Source organism: Pseudophryne corroboree, chromosome 9 (assembly GCF_028390025.1).
Source record: "Pseudophryne corroboree isolate aPseCor3 chromosome 9, aPseCor3.hap2, whole genome shotgun sequence".
NCBI lineage: Eukaryota > Metazoa > Chordata > Amphibia > Anura > Myobatrachidae > Pseudophryne > Pseudophryne corroboree.
The window spans coordinates 426,212,223-426,231,406 of NC_086452.1; the positions used below are offsets into that span (position 1 = coordinate 426,212,223).

At 55.5% G+C, this 19,184-nt stretch overlaps 1 protein-coding gene across 5 annotated transcripts in view; it reads right to left on the bottom strand.

The window, feature by feature from the left end:
• The window catches only part of TTLL3 (tubulin tyrosine ligase like 3), a 69,101-nt gene that overhangs the window by 46,709 nt on the left and 3,208 nt on the right, over positions 1-19,184 (bottom strand). For 3 of the 5 annotated variants that reach the window (XM_063940974.1, XM_063940971.1, XM_063940972.1), the window contains exons 2-3: positions 12,213-12,285; positions 10,419-10,526 (exon numbers count right to left, since the gene is read on the bottom strand). In XM_063940974.1, the coding sequence (XP_063797044.1) occupies positions 10,419-10,526; positions 12,213-12,233 (129 nt within the window). In that variant the 5' untranslated portion in view covers positions 12,234-12,285. The remainder of the gene's footprint in view (positions 1-10,418; positions 10,527-12,212; positions 12,286-19,184) is intronic. The other 2 variants (XM_063940975.1, XM_063940973.1) reach the window with 1 other exon arrangement.

A 19,184-nucleotide genomic window follows, 5' to 3' on the forward strand; every position in this document is an offset into this window, starting at 1 on the left:
TTGGTTACACATCATCTAATGTGTATCCACCCTAAAACCCGTCCTTCTAACCCGCCTGCCTCTGCAATGCCCAACTCTGCTTTCCGCACCCATTTTGTATTTTGTACAAGGTAGTGTTACGTGTGTAAGTGTCACTGGTACAGAGGGCGTTACGTGTGTGTCACTGGTGCAGGCGGCGTTACATGTGTAAGTGTCACTGGTACAGGGGGCGTTACATGTGTAAGTGTCACTGGTACAGAGGGCGTTACGTGTGTGTCACTGGTACAGGCGGCGTTACATGTGTAAGTGTCACTGGTACAGGGGGCGTTACATGTGTAAGTGTCACTGGTACAGGGGGCGTTACATGTGTAAGTGTCACTGGTACAGGGGGCGTTACATGTGTAAGTGTCACTGGTACAGGGGGCGTTACATGTGTGTCACTGGTACAGGCGGCGTTACATGTGTAAGTGTCACTGGTACAGGGGGCGTTACATGTGTAAGTGTCACTGGTACAGGGGGCGTTACATGTGTAAGTGTCACTGGTACAGGGGGCGTTACATGTGTAAGTGTCACTGGTACAGGGGGCGTTACATGTGTAAGTGTCACTGGTACAGAGGGCGTTACGTGTGTGTCACTGGTACAGGCGGCGTTACATGTGTAAGTGTCACTGGTACAGGGGGCGTTACATGTGTAAGTGTCACTGGTACAGGGGGCGTTACATGTGTAAGTGTCACTGGTACAGGGGGCGTTACATGTGTAAGTGTCACTGGTACAGGGGGCGTTACATGTGTAAGTGTCACTGGTACAGGGGGCGTTACATGTGTAAGTGTCACTGGTACAGAGGGCGTTACGTGTGTGTCACTGGTACAGGCGGCGTTACATGTGTAAGTGTCACTGGTACAGGGGGCGTTACATGTGTAAGTGTCACTGGTACAGGGGGCGTTACGTGTGTAAGTGTCACTGGTACAGGGGGCGTTGCGTGTGTAAGTGTCACTGGTACAGGCGGCGTTACATGTGTAAGTGTCACTGGTACAGGGGGCGTTACATGTGTAAGTGTCACTGGTACAGGGGGCGTTACATGTGTAAGTGTCACTGGTACAGGGGGCGTTACATGTGTAAGTGTCACTGGTACAGGGGGCGTTACATGTGTAAGTGTCACTGGTACAGAGGGCGTTACGTGTGTGTCACTGGTACAGGCGGCGTTACATGTGTAAGTGTCACTGGTACAGGGGGCGTTACATGTGTAAGTGTCACTGGTACAGGCGGCGTTACATGTGTAAGTGTCACTGGTACAGGCGGCGTTACATGTGTAAGTGTCACTGGTACAGGGGGCGTTGCGTGTGTAAGTGTCACTGGTACAGGCGGCGTTACATGTGTAAGTGTCACTGGTACAGGGGGCGTTACATGTGTAAGTGTCACTGGTACAGGCGGCGTTACATGTGTAAGTGTCACTGGTACAGGCGGCGTTACATGTGTAAGTGTCACTGGTACAGGGGGCATTACATGTGTAAGTGTCACTGGTACAGGGGGCGTTACATGTGTAAGTGTCACTGCTACAGGGGCGTTACGTCATAGGTACGGCGGGCGTTACGTGTGTAAGCGTCACTGGTACAGGGGGGCGTAACGTGTGTAAGCGTCACTGCTGCAGGGGGCCTTATGCGTGTATGCGTCACTTGTACAGGGGGCGTTACGTGTGTAAGTGTCTCTACTACAGGGGGCGTTACGTGTGTAAGCGTCACTGCTACAGTGGGCGTTACGTGCGCTGTCCCTTTATAAAGTATGGGAGGGCGCAAATTTATAGTTTGCAGGAGGGCGCCGAACACCCTAGCACCGGCCCTGGGCGTCTATTAGAAACATTACAGGTAATGTGTAAATTATTTGGTGATGTCTTTGGCCTGTAGGGGGCAGTGCCAGCCACATGGGTCTGTGTGGCATCCAGGTGTGGGTGGGATCAGGGGTGTATCTAGGGGTCTGAGAGCCCCTGGCAAAGTAAGGAACTGGCTCCCCCCACCTCCCCCACCCAGGGACACAGAGGGGGGTAGTTACAGATAGGCTCAGGTCAGGGACACTGAGGGAGAATTACAGGGAGGGTGGGGGTAGGGACAATGAGGTGGAGGGCTTACAGGGAGGCTGAGGCCAGGGACACTGAGGTGCAATTACAGGGAGGGTGTGGGCAGGGACACTGAGGGAGAATTACAGGGAGGGTGGGGGTAGGGACAATGAGGTGGGGGGCTTACAGGGAGGCTGAGGTCAGGGACACTGAGGTGCAATTACAGGGAGGGTGTGGGCAGGGACACTGAGGGGGAATTACAGGAGTGTGCAGGCAGGAACACTGAGGGGAAATTACGGGGAGGGTACAGGCAGGGGCACTGAGGTGGAATTACAGGAGGGTGTGGGCAGGTACACTGAGCAGGGAGTCACAGGAAGACAGATGTCAGGGACACTAAGGGGGAATTACAGGGTGGGTTTGGGTAGGGAAAATGAGAGGGAGGGGCTACAGGGAGGCTGAGGTCATTGACACTGAGGGGCAATTATAAGAAGAGTGCGGGAAGCGACACTGAGGAAGAATTACGAGGAGGATGCGGGCAGGGACACAGGTAGAGCCCATATTACACATTACGGCAGGCAGAGCTCCCTTTTACACATTACGGCACGGCAGAGCTCCCTTTTACACGTTACGGCAGACAGAGCTCCCTTTTACACATTAGATGTGGTTCTCTGTCCTCAGTGCCTATGTACTGTGGGCCGAGCACACACCTAGCTACGGCCCTGTACAAAAATCATGAGAACTCGGAGGTAGGCAATGTCTGCTCTACAGCTATGGTGGAACCATAAGTACAAGAATGCTCTATCATGTAATGTATGTCAGGGCATGATGGGACTTGTGGTTCCACAGCATCAGGACCCAGGTACTTCTCTCCTCTCTAAGGGCTGGCATGAAAAGTCCCTACCACTTGCTGCTGTTCTGCTCACCCAGTTGTTGTTGTTGTGTGGCTGCTGCATGATCCTGATCTCATGGGACACTGTCAATCCGTTGCCCGGAGACCAGGCCGCTCACTGACAAGCACAGGCTGGGGCAAAGGGGCTGCTTAGGTGCAGTCCAGGAGCTCGCTGGCCGCTCACTGCCGCTGTGTGTGGTTGTAGATCTAGAGATTTTCAGACGGCATGTCCCCTGGGAGTACAGGTCTACAGGAGTGCAGAAGATCATCACTGTAACCACCAGGCAGGAGTGGGAGGACATGCCGTTGTATGGACTGCATTGTAACTCTGGCAGGAGCGGGTGTGCAGTGAGGGGAGGATCGGGCACTACAGCAACCCGCAGCTCACTTTAACCTACGGTGGTGGTGGCGGCGGAGGGGATCGGGCAGTATTGCCGCGGCTCATTATAACCTCTGGTGGAGGGGGGGGGGGGGGAGTGGTTTCTCTGTACTGTAAGATCATGTTTCCAAGGGTGGGGGCAGAGCTTTACTGCCCGCGGCTGCACTTTAACTACCGCAGGCTCACATTGCATTGCGGAACTATGGTTGTTACCAGCGGTACTGCGCCCACGGTGCATGTGCGCTGTGTGCCATGCACCACTGGCACACACCTAGTTACGGACCTGCTGAGGAGGAATTATGAGGAGGGTGCGGGCAGGGACACTGAGATGGAATTACGGGGAGGGTGCCAGCAGGGACACTGAGGAGGAATTACGAGGAACTTGCGGGCAGGGACACTGAGATGGAATTACGAGGAGGGTGCAGGCAGGGAGACTGAGGGGGAATTACGAGGAGTGTGCAGGCAGGGACACTGAGGGGGAATTCCGGTTAGGATCCTGGTAGGGACACTGAGAGGAAATTACGGGGAGGGTGCGTGCAGGGATACTGAGGGGGAATTATGAGAAGGGTGCGGGCAGGGACACTGAGAGGGAATTACGGGGAGGGTGCGGGCAGGGATACTGAGGGGGAATTATGGGAAGGGTGTGGGCAGGGACACTGAGAGGGAATTACAGGAGTGTATGAGCAGGGTCACTGAGAGGGCAGTTACAGGGATCGTGCGGGCAGTGACACTGAGAGGGAATTACGGTTAGGGTGTGGGTAGGGACACTGAGAGGGAATTACAGGGAGGGTGTGGGCAGGGATACTGAGGGGGAATTATGGGAAGGGTGCAGGCAGGGACACTGAGAGGGAATTACAGGAGTGTATGAGCAGGGTCACTGAGACGGCAGTAACAGGGATCGTGCGGGCAGTGACACTAAGGGGGAATTACAAGGAGGGTGCGGGCAGGGACACCGAGGGGATATATGCACACATATATACAGTTAAAAACCCCTCTCTAGGTGTGATTGCACTACATGTCCCAGCAAATCCAATTGACAAGGTGTGCTGGGACTTGTAGTCTCAACACAGCTGGACAGGCAGTCACTGGTCTAGATACCTCTCCATACAGAGCTCTTTGTAACCTGTGATCCAGACTGCCAGGATAGACCATCCAGTGCAGCTACAGCAGTGCCAGATTAAGGTCCTCATGGGCCTGGAGCTGTAATTTATGAAGGGCCTACTGTGTGCCGCTGCAGAGGGTGTGACCAGCATGGTGGGGGTGTGACTACTGATATGGGGGTGTGGTCTGTGCAGTGAGGTCTGGCTAGCACCATGGAGGGCATAGCTACCCACCTACCTAACTATGGTTTATTTTTGTGTTACGAGCCAATTAACCTACCAGTATATATTTGGATTGTGGCAGTAGGAAACCCATGCAAGTATGGGGAGAATATACAAACTCCACACAGTTAGGGCCGTGGTGGGAATCAAACCCATGACCTTAGTGCTGTAAGGCAGTAAAGCTAACCATTACACCATCCGTAGACCTGTAAGTGGTGGCAGTCCAAGCCACATGGGAATTTTTGCCCCAGAACATTTTAAAAATACATTTATATAATGCTATCCTATTACTAAACTCAATGAGCATCTACTGCTATGGTTTTCCTAATATGCATTTTCAGGTTTTATTAACATGCCACAACCATGTAAAAAATATACTACCGCTAACCCTACACCCGCTCCCCACACACACTACACTACCCCTGCACCTACTCCCCACACACACTACACTACCCCTGCACCTACTCCCCGCACACACTACACTTCCCCTGCATCCGCTCCCCGCACACACTACCCTTCCACTAACCCTACACCCGACCCCCACTACACTACCCCTGCACCCACTCCCCACACACACTACACTACCGCTAACCCTGCACCCACTCCCCACACACACTACACTATCCCTGCACCCAATCCCCACACACACTACACTACCGCTAACCCTGCACCTACTCCCCGCACACACTACACTTTCTCTGCACCCGCTCTCCGCACACACTACACTTCCCCTGCACCCCGCACACAATACACTACCGCTAACCCCGCACACACTATACTACCCCAGCACCCGCTCCCCGCACACACTATACTACCCCTGCACCCGGTCCCTGGACACACTATACTGCCGCTAACCCTGCACCTACTCCCCGAACACACTACCCCTAACCCTGCACCCGCTCCTCGCACACACTACACTACCCCTAACCCTGCACGTGCTCCCCGCATACACTACACTTGCCCTGCACCGGCTTCCCGCACACACTATACTACCTCTGCACCCGCTCCCCGCACACACTATACTATCGCTAACCCTGCACCCGCTTCCTCCACACGCTATACTACCCCTAATCCTGCACCCGCTCCCTGCACACACTACCCCTAACCCTGCACCCTCTCCCCGCACACACTACCCCTAAACCTGCACCCACACCCCGCACACACTACCCCTAACCCTGCACCCGCACACAATACCCCTAACCCTGCACCCGCTCCTCGCACACACTACCCCTAACCCTGCACCCGCTCCTCGCACACACTACCCCTAACCCTGCACCCGCTCCTCGCACACACTACCCCTAACCCTGCACCCGCTCTTCGCACACACTACCCCCTAACCCTGCACCCGCACCTCGCACACACTACCCCTAACCCTGCACCCCGCACACAATACCCCTAACCCTGTGTCCGCTCCTCGCATACACTACCCCTAACCCTGCACCCGCTCCTCGCACACACTACCCCTAACCCTGCACCCGCTCCTCGTACACACTACCCCTAACCCTGCACCCGCTCCTCGTACACACTACCCCTAACCCTGCACCCGCTCCTCGCACACACTACCCCTAACCCTGCACCCGCTCCTCGTACACACTACCCCTAACCCTGCACCCGCTACTCGCACACACTACCCCTAACCCTGCACACGCTCCTCGCACACACTACCCCTAACCCTGCACACGCTCCTCGCACACACTACCCCTAACCCTGCACCCGCTCCTCGCACACACTACCCCTAACCCTGCACCCGCTCCTCGCACACACTACCCCTAACCCTGCACCCGCTCCTCGCACACACTACCCCTAACCCTGCACCCGCTCCTCGCACACACTACCCCTAACCCTGCACCCGCTCCTCGTACACACTACCCCTAACCCTCACCCGCTCCTCGCACACACTACCCCTAACCCTGCACCCGCTCCTCGCACACACTACCCCTAACCCTGCACCCGCTCCTCGCACACACTACCCCTAACCCTGCACCCGCTCCTCGCACACACTACCCCTAACCCTGCACCCGCTCCTCGTACACACTACCCCTAACCCTCACCCGCTCCTCGTACACACTACCCCTAACCCTGCACCCGCTCCTCGCACACACTACCCCTAACCCTGCACCCGCTCCTCGTACACACTACCCCTAACCCTGCACCCGCTACTCGCACACACTACCCCTAACCCTGCACACGCTCCTCGCACACACTACCCCTAACCCTGCACCCGCTCCTCGTACACACTACCCCTAACCCTGCACCCGCTACTCGCACACACTACCCCTAACCCTGCACACGCTCCTCGCACACACTACCCCTAACCCTGCACCCGCTACTCGCACACACTACCCCTAACCCTGCACACGCTCCTCGCACACACTACCCCTAACCCTGCACCCGCTCCTCGCACACACTACCCCTAACCCTGCACCCGCACACACTACCCCTAACCCTGCACCCGCTCCTCGCACACACTACCCCTAACCCTGCACCCGGACACACTACCCCTAACCCTGCACCCGCTCCCCGCACACACTACCCCTAACCCTGCACCCGCTCCTCGTACACACTACCCCTAACCCTCACCCGCTCCTCGTACACACTACCCCTAACCCTGCACCCGCTCCTCGTACACACTACCCCTAACCCTGCACCCGCTCCTCGCACACACTACCCCTAACCCTGCACCCGCTCCTCGTACACACTACCCCTAACCCTGCACCCGCTCCTCGTACACACTACCCCTAACCCTGCACCCGCTCCTCGCACACACTACCCCTAACCCTGCACCCGCTCCTCGTACACACTACCCCTAACCCTGCACCCGCTACTCGCACACACTACCCCTAACCCTGCACACGCTCCTCGCACACACTACCCCTAACCCTGCACCCGCTCCTCGTACACACTACCCCTAACCCTGCACCCGCTCCTCGTACACACTACCCCTAACCCTGCACCCGCTCCTCGCACACACTACCCCTAACCCTGCACACGCTCCTCGCACACACTACCCCTAACCCTGCACCCGCTACTCGCACACACTACCCCTAACCCTGCACACGCTCCTCGCACACACTACCCCTAACCCTGCACCCGCTCCTCGTACACACTACCCCTAACCCTGCACCCGCACACACTACCCCTAACCCTGCACCCGCTCCTCGCACACACTACCCCTAACCCTGCACCCGGACACACTACCCCTAACCCTGCACCCGCTCCCCGCACACACTACCCCTAACCCTGCACCCGCTCCTCGTACACACTACCCCTAACCCTCACCCGCTCCTCGTACACACTACCCCTAACCCTGCACCCGCTCCTCGTACACACTACCCCTAACCCTGCACCCGCTCCTCGCACACACTACCCCTAACCCTGCACCCGCTCCTCGCACACACTACCCCTAACCCTGCACCCGCTCCTCGTACACACTACCCCTAACCCTGCACCCGCTCCTCGCACACACTACCCCTAACCCTGCACCCGCTCCTCGTACACACTACCCCTAACCCTGCACCCGCTACTCGCACACACTACCCCTAACCCTGCACCCGCTACTCGCACACACTACCCCTAACCCTGCACACGCTCCTCGCACACACTACCCCTAACCCTGCACACGCTCCTCGCACACACTACCCCTAACCCTGCACCCGCTCCTCGCACACACTACCCCTAACCCTGCACCCGCTCCTCGCACACACTACCCCTAACCCTGCACCCGCTCCTCGCACACACTACCCCTAACCCTGCACCCGCTCCTCGCACACACTACCCCTAACCCTGCACACGCTCCTCGCACACACTACCCCTAACCCTGCACACGCTCCTCGCACACACTACCCCTAACCCTGCACCCGCTCCTCGCACACACTACCCCTAACCCTGCACCCGCTCCTCGCACACACTACCCCTAACCCTGCACCCGCTCCTCGCACACACTACCCCTAACCCTGCACCCGCTACTCGTACACACTACCCCTAACCCTCACCCGCTCCTCGCACACACTACCCCTAACCCTGCACCCGCTCCTCGTACACACTACCCCTAACCCTGCACCCGCTACTCGCACACACTACCCCTAACCCTGCACACGCTCCTCGCACACACTACCCCTAACCCTGCACCCGCTCCTCGTACACACTACCCCTAACCCTGCACCCGCTACTCGCACACACTACCCCTAACCCTGCACACGCTCCTCGCACACACTACCCCTAACCCTGCACCCGCTCCTCGCACACACTACCCCTAACCCTGCACCCGCTACTCGCACACACTACCCCTAACCCTGCACACGCTCCTCGCACACACTACCCCTAACCCTGCACCCGCTCCTCGCACACACTACCCCTAACCCTGCACCCGCTCCTCGCACACACTACCCCTAACCCTGCACCCGCACACACTACCCCTAACCCTGCACCCGCTCCTCGCACACACTACCCCTAACCCTGCACCCGGACACACTACCCCTAACCCTGCACCCGCTCCCCGCACACAATACCCCTAACCCTGCACCCGCTCCTCGCACACACTACCCCTAACCCTGCACCCGCACACACTACCCCTAACCCTGCACCCGCTCCTCGCACACACTACCCCTAACCCTGCACCCGGACACACTACCCCTAACCCTGCACCCGCACCCCGCAGGGACTTTTTGCTGTGAGACTGAGCCACAACTACCCCTCTTGTATATAAACAGGGGCTTCTTTGCAGTGTGATGTGGTGGGTGGGGGGGGACACCCCTCTTGTATATACTGTACATATGGGCAATTTGTAGGGGAGCCCTGGACATACAGAGCTTTTCTCCCTTATTCTGAAAATGCTATCATGGCAATGCCACGCCCCCCCCCTCCCCCACACACTTCCAGATCCAGGGTGACCTACTACCTCCCTTCCCCCATCCCGCGGTCCCAGCTACAAAAAATAGCCGCCACCCCATCCTTGGACGCCGGGTACCTGAGGTTCATCATGGGCTGCAGCCGCGGATAGTATTGTCGCTAGGCCACGCCCCCTTGACATAGTCTGCTTCCCCATGCCCTCTCGGGGACTGACAGATGACATCACTTGGAGGCGGAGCCTAAACACTCATCACTGAGAGGCGTGGCTTGAGTACAGGGGGCGGGGCTACTTCCCGGAATTTACAATAGTGCACTATTCGTGCCTTGATGCCCCCCCCGAATCTGCACAAGAAGGGTGTGATGCTGGAGGGGACGGGTCAGGCGCTGTAGGCTGCAGTAGTAGGAAATTTGTTTTCCTGTCTACAGCAGCATGGACATTTATGGGCAGATGCAGTGGGCCTATTTTGGAGAGTGGGCCTGGAGCTGCAGCTCCATCCGGAGCTGCAGCTCCATCCGCCCCATTGTTAATCCGGCCCTGAGCTACGGTACCACAGAAAATGTACAGGTATGCTCATGCTGCACTGCTGACTGGTGCTGATTGTAGTGGCTGCTGTTTGGTGACAGACCACATGGGACCAATGAGAAGGGGAGCGGATGAGGAAGAGGAAGTGCCTCGCCCCTCCCCATACCTGGAGTGCCCCGCTCCCCGGCTATATTCACTATCATTGTGACTGTAGTCACAGAGAGTGTCAGAGTGCAATACGCTTCGGAGAGTCCGGCAGTGGATGAGCACTGCTAAGGGATGTACTCAGTGAGAACTACTATGTCATTCTACCCTTTGGCGCCGGTGGCACTGTCGGGCGGCGCCCCCCTCTTGGCCTGCGCCCCTGGCAAGTGCCATCCTGGCCAATAGGAAGATACGCCCCTGGGTGGGATATAATGACTGCATACCATCATGTTTCCGCTTCTCAACACCAGACTTAGGTTTCTTTTTGAGGTTCCCATTCGTTGGCTTTTCCTGCTGTTTCTCACATTCACTCGGAGGCTTCCTGGAGATTCCTGTAACAAGACATGAAATCACTATCTGTGCAATGTAATGAGTGGGAGAGGTAAAAATCTCACTGAACGCAAATGAAAGGGAGTTATGGCAAATCAGAGGGCAGATAATGAAACACTGTATAACATTCATCACAGGCCCAATCGGCGGAGCAAGTGATGGATTATGTAGATAATGGCCCTCATTCCGAGTTGATCGCTAGCTGCCGTTGTTCGCAGCGCAGCGATCAGGCAAAAAAGCGCCACTTCTGCGTATGGTGCGCACTGTGCACGCGCGACGTACTTTCACAAAAGCCAATGCAGTTTCACACAAGCTCTAGCGACGCTTTTCAGTCGCACTGCTGATCGGTGAGTGATTGACAGGAATGGGGCGCTTCTGGGAGGTAACTGACCGTTTTCTGGGGGGGGGGTGTAAAAACACAGGCGTGCCAGATAAAAATGCAGGAGTGACTGGACGAACGCAGGGCGTGTTTGTGACGTCAAAACAGGAACTAAACAGACTGAAGTGATCACAAGATAGGAGTAAGTCTCGAGCTACTCTGAAACTGCACAATCGTTTTTTGTAGCCGTGGTGCGATCCTTTCGTTCGCACTTCTGCTAAGCTAAGATACACTCCCAGAGGGCGGCGGCTTAGTGTTTGCACTGCTGCTAAAAGCAGCTAGCGAGCGAACAACTCGGAATGAGGGCCAATGTGCGGTCTTTGCAGGCCTAATTCAAATTTGATCACAAATCGCGATCCAACCGGAATTTTTGCGTTCGCCGGCTGGCGCATGTGCAGGACATGTCCTGCGCATTTGCTTGCATGCACAGTAATTGCTAACGTCTCTGCCTGATTGACAGGCAGAGGCGTTTGCAGGGCGGGAGGTGGGTGGCAACGCTCCGTTTCCAAGACAGAGCATTGTGGGCAGTAGCGGGATCTTGCCACGGGCAAGCAGGACTTTTGCCCGGGGCGCCACCATCCGGAGGGCGCCGCACCATGGCAAGATCCGCTACTGTGCCCCCCGCTGCCGCTGTGTCCCCCGCTGGTCCCCCGCTGTGAAGGGAACTAGACGCTATCCGTCTAGTTTCCCTTCGTGGAAAGGACCTTTGCTGTGTGGTGCGTGATGACGTCATTGCGCACCGCACAGCACTGTGGGACTGGCACAGATGCTAGGGGTCATGATTGACCTCTAGTGTCTATGCTGTGCTATGGGAGAGACGTCATGACGTCTCTCCCATAGATCCGAGGAGAGGAGCGGCGCCGGCGGAGGTCTGCAGCGGTCGGGACTCAGGAGCGGGGATTGTAAGTATTAATTTTTTTTTTTTTTAAGCAGCGCCACTGGGGGCACAAATGGAGGCGCTACTGGGGGGTACAAATGGGGGAGCAACTGGGGGCACAACTCTACAGGGTGCGTGACTGACCACGCCCCTGTATGAAGCCATTTCCTGCCCGGGGCGCCACAAGGGCTAGAACCGGTCCTGACTGTGGGGGCAGCGGCAGCACCCGAACGTGGGGCGTGGTGTGGGCGTGATTGAGGCGGCTGCGTGTACGTAGCATGCTGAGTGGCGGCCTTGCCCTGCGATGGGAAGCCCCCAACATGCGACTGAAAAGATTGCAAATTCTGCAGTCCTTTGCACTATCTGTATGCAATGGGGAGTGGGAAGTGTCTGCTGTATCCAGAACTATCAGAGAGCTATTAGTTTCCATACCTGATACTTCTGTGCTTCCATTATATCCTTCCTCCAGCTCCTGTGTTACAGCTGAGCTCTGTGGATCAGGCTGCTGGTTACATAAACTATGTGTTAGCTTGCAATCATATACAGTCTTTTTGCAATTAAACACTTTAGAAATGCAAGAGCCCCTTATTTAATTTGAACGATCAATGGGCCTGATTCATGTTTGTAAGTAAAGCAAAAAAGCAAGCAACTGGACTAAACCATGCAGCAGTGCACTGCAGTTGGGGAGATGTATTATGTGTAGAGAGAGTTAGATATGGGTGGGATGTGTTTAAACTGAAATCTAATCTGTCTAGCGTTTGAGGGTTACATGCAAAAGCAGCCAATATTTACCCTGCACAGAAACAATATAAATGTATTTGCTCCCCTTGCATGGCAACATGGTTTGTTCCAGACACAAAGTTACTCGCTTTTTTGCTTTACTTACAACATGAATCAGGCCCTATAACTGTGTCTGTATGTGCTCGCTTGTGTCACATGGCTCAATCAGAATGCAGACCCTCCAAAAAATACTCAATATGATTACCGTTACTTACCTTCCAACTGTCCTGATTTTTGCAGGACAGTCCTGTTTTTCTGGGACTGTCCCGCTGTCCCACCCACGTGACGCAGTGTCCAGCGGTGGGGGGAAGTTGGGAGTTTATATATGGAATAATGAAACCCCACAAGCCGCCCATCTTAAAGTCTGTGAATATTACACATCACATTTATTTTCACATTAACCTATGCAATGGGAAACAATGTGCCGCATATACAGTTTGTATAATACCAGAACACAACATCACCGAAGCTCAAGGTCTGCACTGCTGTTTCCCATATACTTGCCTACTCTTCCGGAATGGCCGGGAGGCTCCCGAAAATCGGGTGACCCTCCCGGCTCCCCGGAAGAGCAGGCAAGTCTCCCAATTTCAGGGGTCCCCCCCTGCCTGGCCGCCCACTTAGCAAGTAAAGTGGGCGGTCCGGGCAGGCGATGACACGATTCTCGTTGAATCACGTCATCATAGCCACCCCCCTGCTGTATAATGGCAGTAATAGCGGCATTACACAGTGGGGGCGTGGCTTACATGACGTAATCCCGCAGCCACGCCACGCCCCACCTCCGCCACGCCCCCGTTCCGCCTCTGCGCGGCATATCGCAGCCCTTCCCCCTGCTGAGCCGACCTGGCTGCTCTCTCCTGGAGAGAGAAGCCAAAAAGTTGGCAAGTATGGTTTCACAGCACCCAGCACCCCAGAAAGGAAGTCAAGTCTACCAGATCCAGCCTCACACCCCCGCAGGTCCCCCAAACCCCCCCCCCCCTCCCCAGCAGCTGTTCTTCACAGTGGGCGGTCCAGGGAGGCCCATGATGCGATTCGCAATGAATCTCACATTATAGATCCGCCCCCGCTATTCAATGCCGGTAATCAGGGCGTTGAATAGTGGGGGCGGGGCCACGATGACGTAATTGCATGTCCACACCCCAAAACCACCCATCCGCCACAAGGCCACGCCTCCTGTAATGCTGACTCGGCTGCCCCCTCTCGCATGGGAAAGCTGGAAAGTCAGCAAGCTTGATACAGACGCCTATATACAGTAGGTCAACACCTCTACTGCTTAATAATAAGTATTGTATTTGCATTCCTGGAATAGTAACAGATATTGTGAGAGTTTTATCAAACTTTCAAGTGGAGTTGTGTATTGCCATAATAACCAATCCGTTTCTAGCTATCATTTATCTAGTACATTCTATAACGTGATAGGTACAATCTGATTGGTTGCCACGGGCAACATCTCCACTTGCCCTGTTTAGAAGGGATGATAAATCTTCCCCAATCTGGGAGACATTGTCACTCTATGGGCAATATGTAAGAGCCTGTGATGTGCAGGCTGTTCAGGAATGTCTGAGAGTCTGCATTTATTTTTAAAGCGGCATTCGTTTACAAGGCAAAACCAACCTGGTTTTGCCTTGTAAATGATTGCCGCTTTAACCACTTAACTGATGATTTTTCCCTTCAAAACCGTTCATAACGTTTTTGTTTTTTATTTTAGAATTAAATTTAGTTTGAAAGTATTTTTTTATATATATTATATTATGCACATCTGCAGAACGGATCTCTGGGGTGGCAGAACGGAGAGTGAGGTGGCAGAAATTCTCGAACAGCCTGCCTCTCACAGGTTATTATTACTTATTGTCCTGCATATTGCAGGCTGCATACCCATCTTAGCATCAAAGACGGGTATGCAGCCTGCAACTTATGCGCAGTATGAGAAAAACCGCTAGATGTGGACACCTACAAAGTACCATGCGACTCAGAATCAGGCATTGTAGCTGGAAATATGACAACAACTGTACCTTCATCTGTGTAGAATTTAGGCGGCCATTTTGTACCCTCATCACAACATCAGGCGCAAAGGATCTATTACATGGGTCTTCAACCTGTGGCCCTCCAGCTGCTGTGGAAGTACACATCCCAGCATGTCCTGCCACAATTTTGCAATTAAGGCATGCTAAAACTGAGGCAAGGCATGCTGGGATGTGTAGTCCCACAGCAGCTGGAGGGCTGCAGGTTGAAGACCCATGATCTATTATAGCACGAATGCATACTGGTTCCCCTTACAAAATGGCACTGTGTGTGTAGGGGGCAAGAACACTCTAAAGCAGTGGTTTCCAAACTTTTTTGAATCACGGCGCCCTAGAATATCAGAATTTTTTTCACGGCACCCCTAGGCCAAAAATTTCTTAATGTAATATTTCTTTCTAAATTTCTCAATAAGTAGATCGCGTTTATATGTCATCCTTAGGGTCAGTTGTGAGGTGAGGGACAAGATTTGCTTCTGTTTGGCCACATATTTTATGACTGGCAGCCACCAGCACTGGTTTTTCCTATTATATTGACCATGAATAATTTGAATTGGTCCTGGACCACCAACCCAGGGCACCCCTGCAAGTGTCCCGAGGCACCCCAGAGAGCCACGGCACACAGTTTGGGAACCTCTGCTCTAAAGTTTAACTCATGTATGACAGCTCACATGTCAGCCAAGCACCATTGTTCCCAGTTCTGTACATAACAGAACATTCCAAGTAACCATGGCGACCGCAGCTATGGTTGTCTGTCAGTGACAGATTTCTCATTCGTGTTCTTTGCAGGGCTACAGATATAGGGAACTGATCTGCATAACGAGGACACAGCAACTCTATATACTGCAAATTAGAGATATATGTATTTAAATGCATACAAGCTGCAAAATTCATCTATCTCCTATATAATAGCCCAGATCTGTGACTTTGTGACTCATTTGCTAACGCTGGGCGGAGTCACAACACTGGGCGGAGTTAGTCAAATGAGTCACAGATCTGGGCAAATCTATAGGAGACTAGGAGCAGAAGCAGATGGTATGGGCATGGCACAGGCAGGGGTGCACACCTCCCAGCTTTCTTCAGGCAGAAGGAGGGACACACAGGCGGCGAAAGGGGGCGTGGCCAACGAAAAGGGGCGTGGCTTCACGGGAGGGTCCCCGTTTTCGTCAGTGAGGGGGCATGCCCAGCGCTTTGTGAGCTGCTGGCATGCCCCCAGGGGCGGATTATGAGTCCGGGGGGCCCAGGGCACTTGAAACAGGGGGGCCCTATCTCATTGCTGTGCCTGCTGTGGGTTTGAGGGCGTGGTCTAATCGCGCCCACGTGGCCACGCCCCCTTATGCAAATTCCATATATATATATATTTTTTTATGGGATTTTGGCCTCTCAGCTAGGGGTAAATCCAGAGGGGGTGGTCGCTCCCCCCTACACACCCGCACTGGCAGAAGAAAGCAGGGAGACTGCTGCCTCCCTGCAACACCACAGACCTGCCAATACTCAGCAGCGTGCGCTGACTGTAGCACAATGCTGTTGCTGGCAGGACGGGGAGCTTCTGAGCTGGGACAGAGCTACTCCAGCCGGGGAGGCCCCTAAAACTGTGGGGCCCACGGTACGTACCCCCTGCCTCCCCCCCTTAATCCAGCTCTGCTGCCGGAACCCCCCCTTAATCCGTACCCCCTGATGCCCCCTCTCCTCCTGTCTCCACTAAATAGACGCGGTGCGCATCTGTTCACCGCTGCTCTGCTAAGCAGAACAGCGAGTTCAGGAGCTTCCCAACTGCCCCCCCCACCCACCGGGGGACACTGCGGCCCACGGGTGGGACAGCGGGACAGACTCCAAAAAATGGGACTGTCCCGCGAAAATCGGGACAGTGGGGAGGTATGGGGGTGTGTGAGGGGGTAAGCTGTACAGACTGACGGGCACTGGCTCACTGAGTGCTTGACCCCCCACATCAGAAAACTCAGCAGGGGCTCTCTGGTGCGGAGGAGCGTCACTTTCTGGCACACTCCACACTTCTTAGCTGCAGTTTAGTGAGGCACCTGCCGCTGTACAGGTTCCGTACTGCCTCTGTTATCTGCAGTCCCGGCAACCCCACCGCTAGCTGCAGCGCTGCCGCCCACAGTGAGGTGCGCCCAGCTCCTTCACACACTTTAGCCGGCGGATAGCGCTGCAGAAGTCCGTGCTGTTTGCAGGCTCCGACCCCCTCCTCCCTCCAGCCGCAGTGTCTCCTGGGAGCTAACCAGTCACTCCCAGTCTCCCTTTTCCACAGTGCCCGGCAGCCGCGAGGTCCGCGCCGCGTGCATGCTCCGACGACCCTCCTCCCTCCAGCCGCAGCATCTCCTGGGAGCTAACCAGTCACTCCCAGTCTCCCCTTACCACAGTGCCTGGCAGGCGCGAGGTCCATGCCGCGTGCATGCTATGACCCCCTCCTCCCTCCAGCCGCAGCATCTCCTGGGGGCTAACCAGTCACTCCCAGTCTCCCCTTACCACAGTGCCCGGCAGCTGCGCGAGGTCCGCGTTGTGTGACTGAGGAGGGGGGGAGGGATGCTGACGGGTAGAGGAAGCAGGACTCCAGCCTGAGAGAGTCAGCCATGCCAAGTCTCCACCAGCGGCAGATTCCAACAGGTTGGAGTGGAACAGCAGCAGCCAGCAGCAGTGACTCCAGTAATACACATTTGTCTGTCACCACTGTTCTGTCCCTAATACCAATCTCTCCCGTGCCCTGTGTTCTGTCATGTCCCTGTCACCCCTGGCCTTGCCCTATCACCCATATCCTGGCCCTTTCACCCTTATGCTGGCCCTGTCACCCCTGTCCTGGTCCTGCCGCCCCTACCCTGGCCATGTCACCCCTATCCTGTCCCTGTCACCCCTGTCCTGGTCCTGCCGCCCCTACTCTGGCCCTGTCACCCCTGTCCTGGTCATGCCGCCCCTACCCTGGCCATGTCACCCCTATCCTGTCCCTATCATTTCTGTCCTGGCCCCGTCACCCCTGTTCTGACCCTGTCACCCCTGTTCTGACCCTGTCACCCCTGTCCTGACCCTGTCACCCCTGTCCTGGCCCTGTTACTGCATACCCTCCAACTACCTTTTTGGCAGGTACAGTACCCGCAGCGCCTCCAGACCCCTCCCCAATACACCACACCTCCGTACCTTCCCCTCCCCCACACGCTGTGCCTCCAGACCCCCTACACCACCTGCGGCTTCCACTCCCCCGCCCCTCCACCACCCACAGCACCTCCAGGCCCCCTCCACCATCCACCCCCCATATATGTCTCCCCCCACACCTGCCCCCCTCCACCCGCAGCATCTGCAGACACCCTCCTCAATCCATGGTCCCCCCCCTCACCCACCCCTCCCCCACCCACGACACCCCCACACCTGCCCCTCCACCACCTGCAGCGCCTCGAGACCCCCTTCCCCATCCGCCGCACCACCTGTACCTGCTCCTCCCCCACCCATGGTGCCTCCGGACCCCCTTCCCCACCCCCGACACCCCCGCCCCTTCCCATCCCACAGCACCTCCGGAACACTTCACTCATCCGCAACATCCCCGCACCTGCCCCTCTCACACCCGTGGCACCCCTCCCCCACCTGCAGTGCCTCCGGACCCCTCCCCCATCTGCAGCCCCCACTCCTCTGCCCCTCCCCCATCCGCAGCACCTCCCGACCCTTCCCCATCCCCCCCCCCCCCCGCTTCCGCCCCCCCCCTCCTCCACCCGCAGCATCTACAGACACCCTCCCCCATCCGCAGTCCCCCCCCGCACCCGCTACATTTAGTACATCATGCCCTGCAGGTGCTGTTCACGCCGTCGCAAGGGGCTGCGCCTCCTTCACCATCGCACGCACTTTCATTGTGCAATATTTAACCACTAACAAAGGAATGCAGGTAATACTCCATATAATACAAATATTGAACCCCAGAAAGGCATGCAAGGGTTAAGGGGGTGTAGCCCCTTGCGACGGTGTGAAGAGCGCCCGTAGGGCGCGATGAAGCACCTAGTATATTATAATGCAGTAAATATAAATTGTGTCAGTCATTTTTCATAATCAATGTTTGAACAGCGTGCTATATATATAGGTGGGTACACACTAGGCGATGTGCTCGATGTGCGTCATCACCTAGTGTTTTCCCCACCCAGTGCTGGGCCGCCAGACGGCGGGCATACACACTGCGATATCACTAATGATATTGCACAGTGACGCTGTGACGCAGCCGGACGGAGCATGCTGTTTTGGATGATGAGTCCAAATTGAGCTGCAGTCACGGCTGACACCGGGGGCGCGCATCGCTCAGCAGCGGCGACATACACACTTAGCGATAAAGTAAATGACGTCGCTCAGGAAAGGTTAAAATGAGCGACGTTGCTCACTTTACCTCTAAGTGTGTACCAACCTTTAGATGCATGACAAATAATAATTATCCAAAACATATGGTTGCTTGTACAGGGGAATAAAGCCTTATACCCACTGGGATTTGATTTACGTGTAAAAATGCATCTTGTAACGCACGTCCGCCTCACACACATTTGTCGTAGTGCGGTTGTTAACCAGTATTACCGCCTGCGTCCAGGGGATCACCATGCCGTTTGCATATTTTTGGAATTTTATGCAT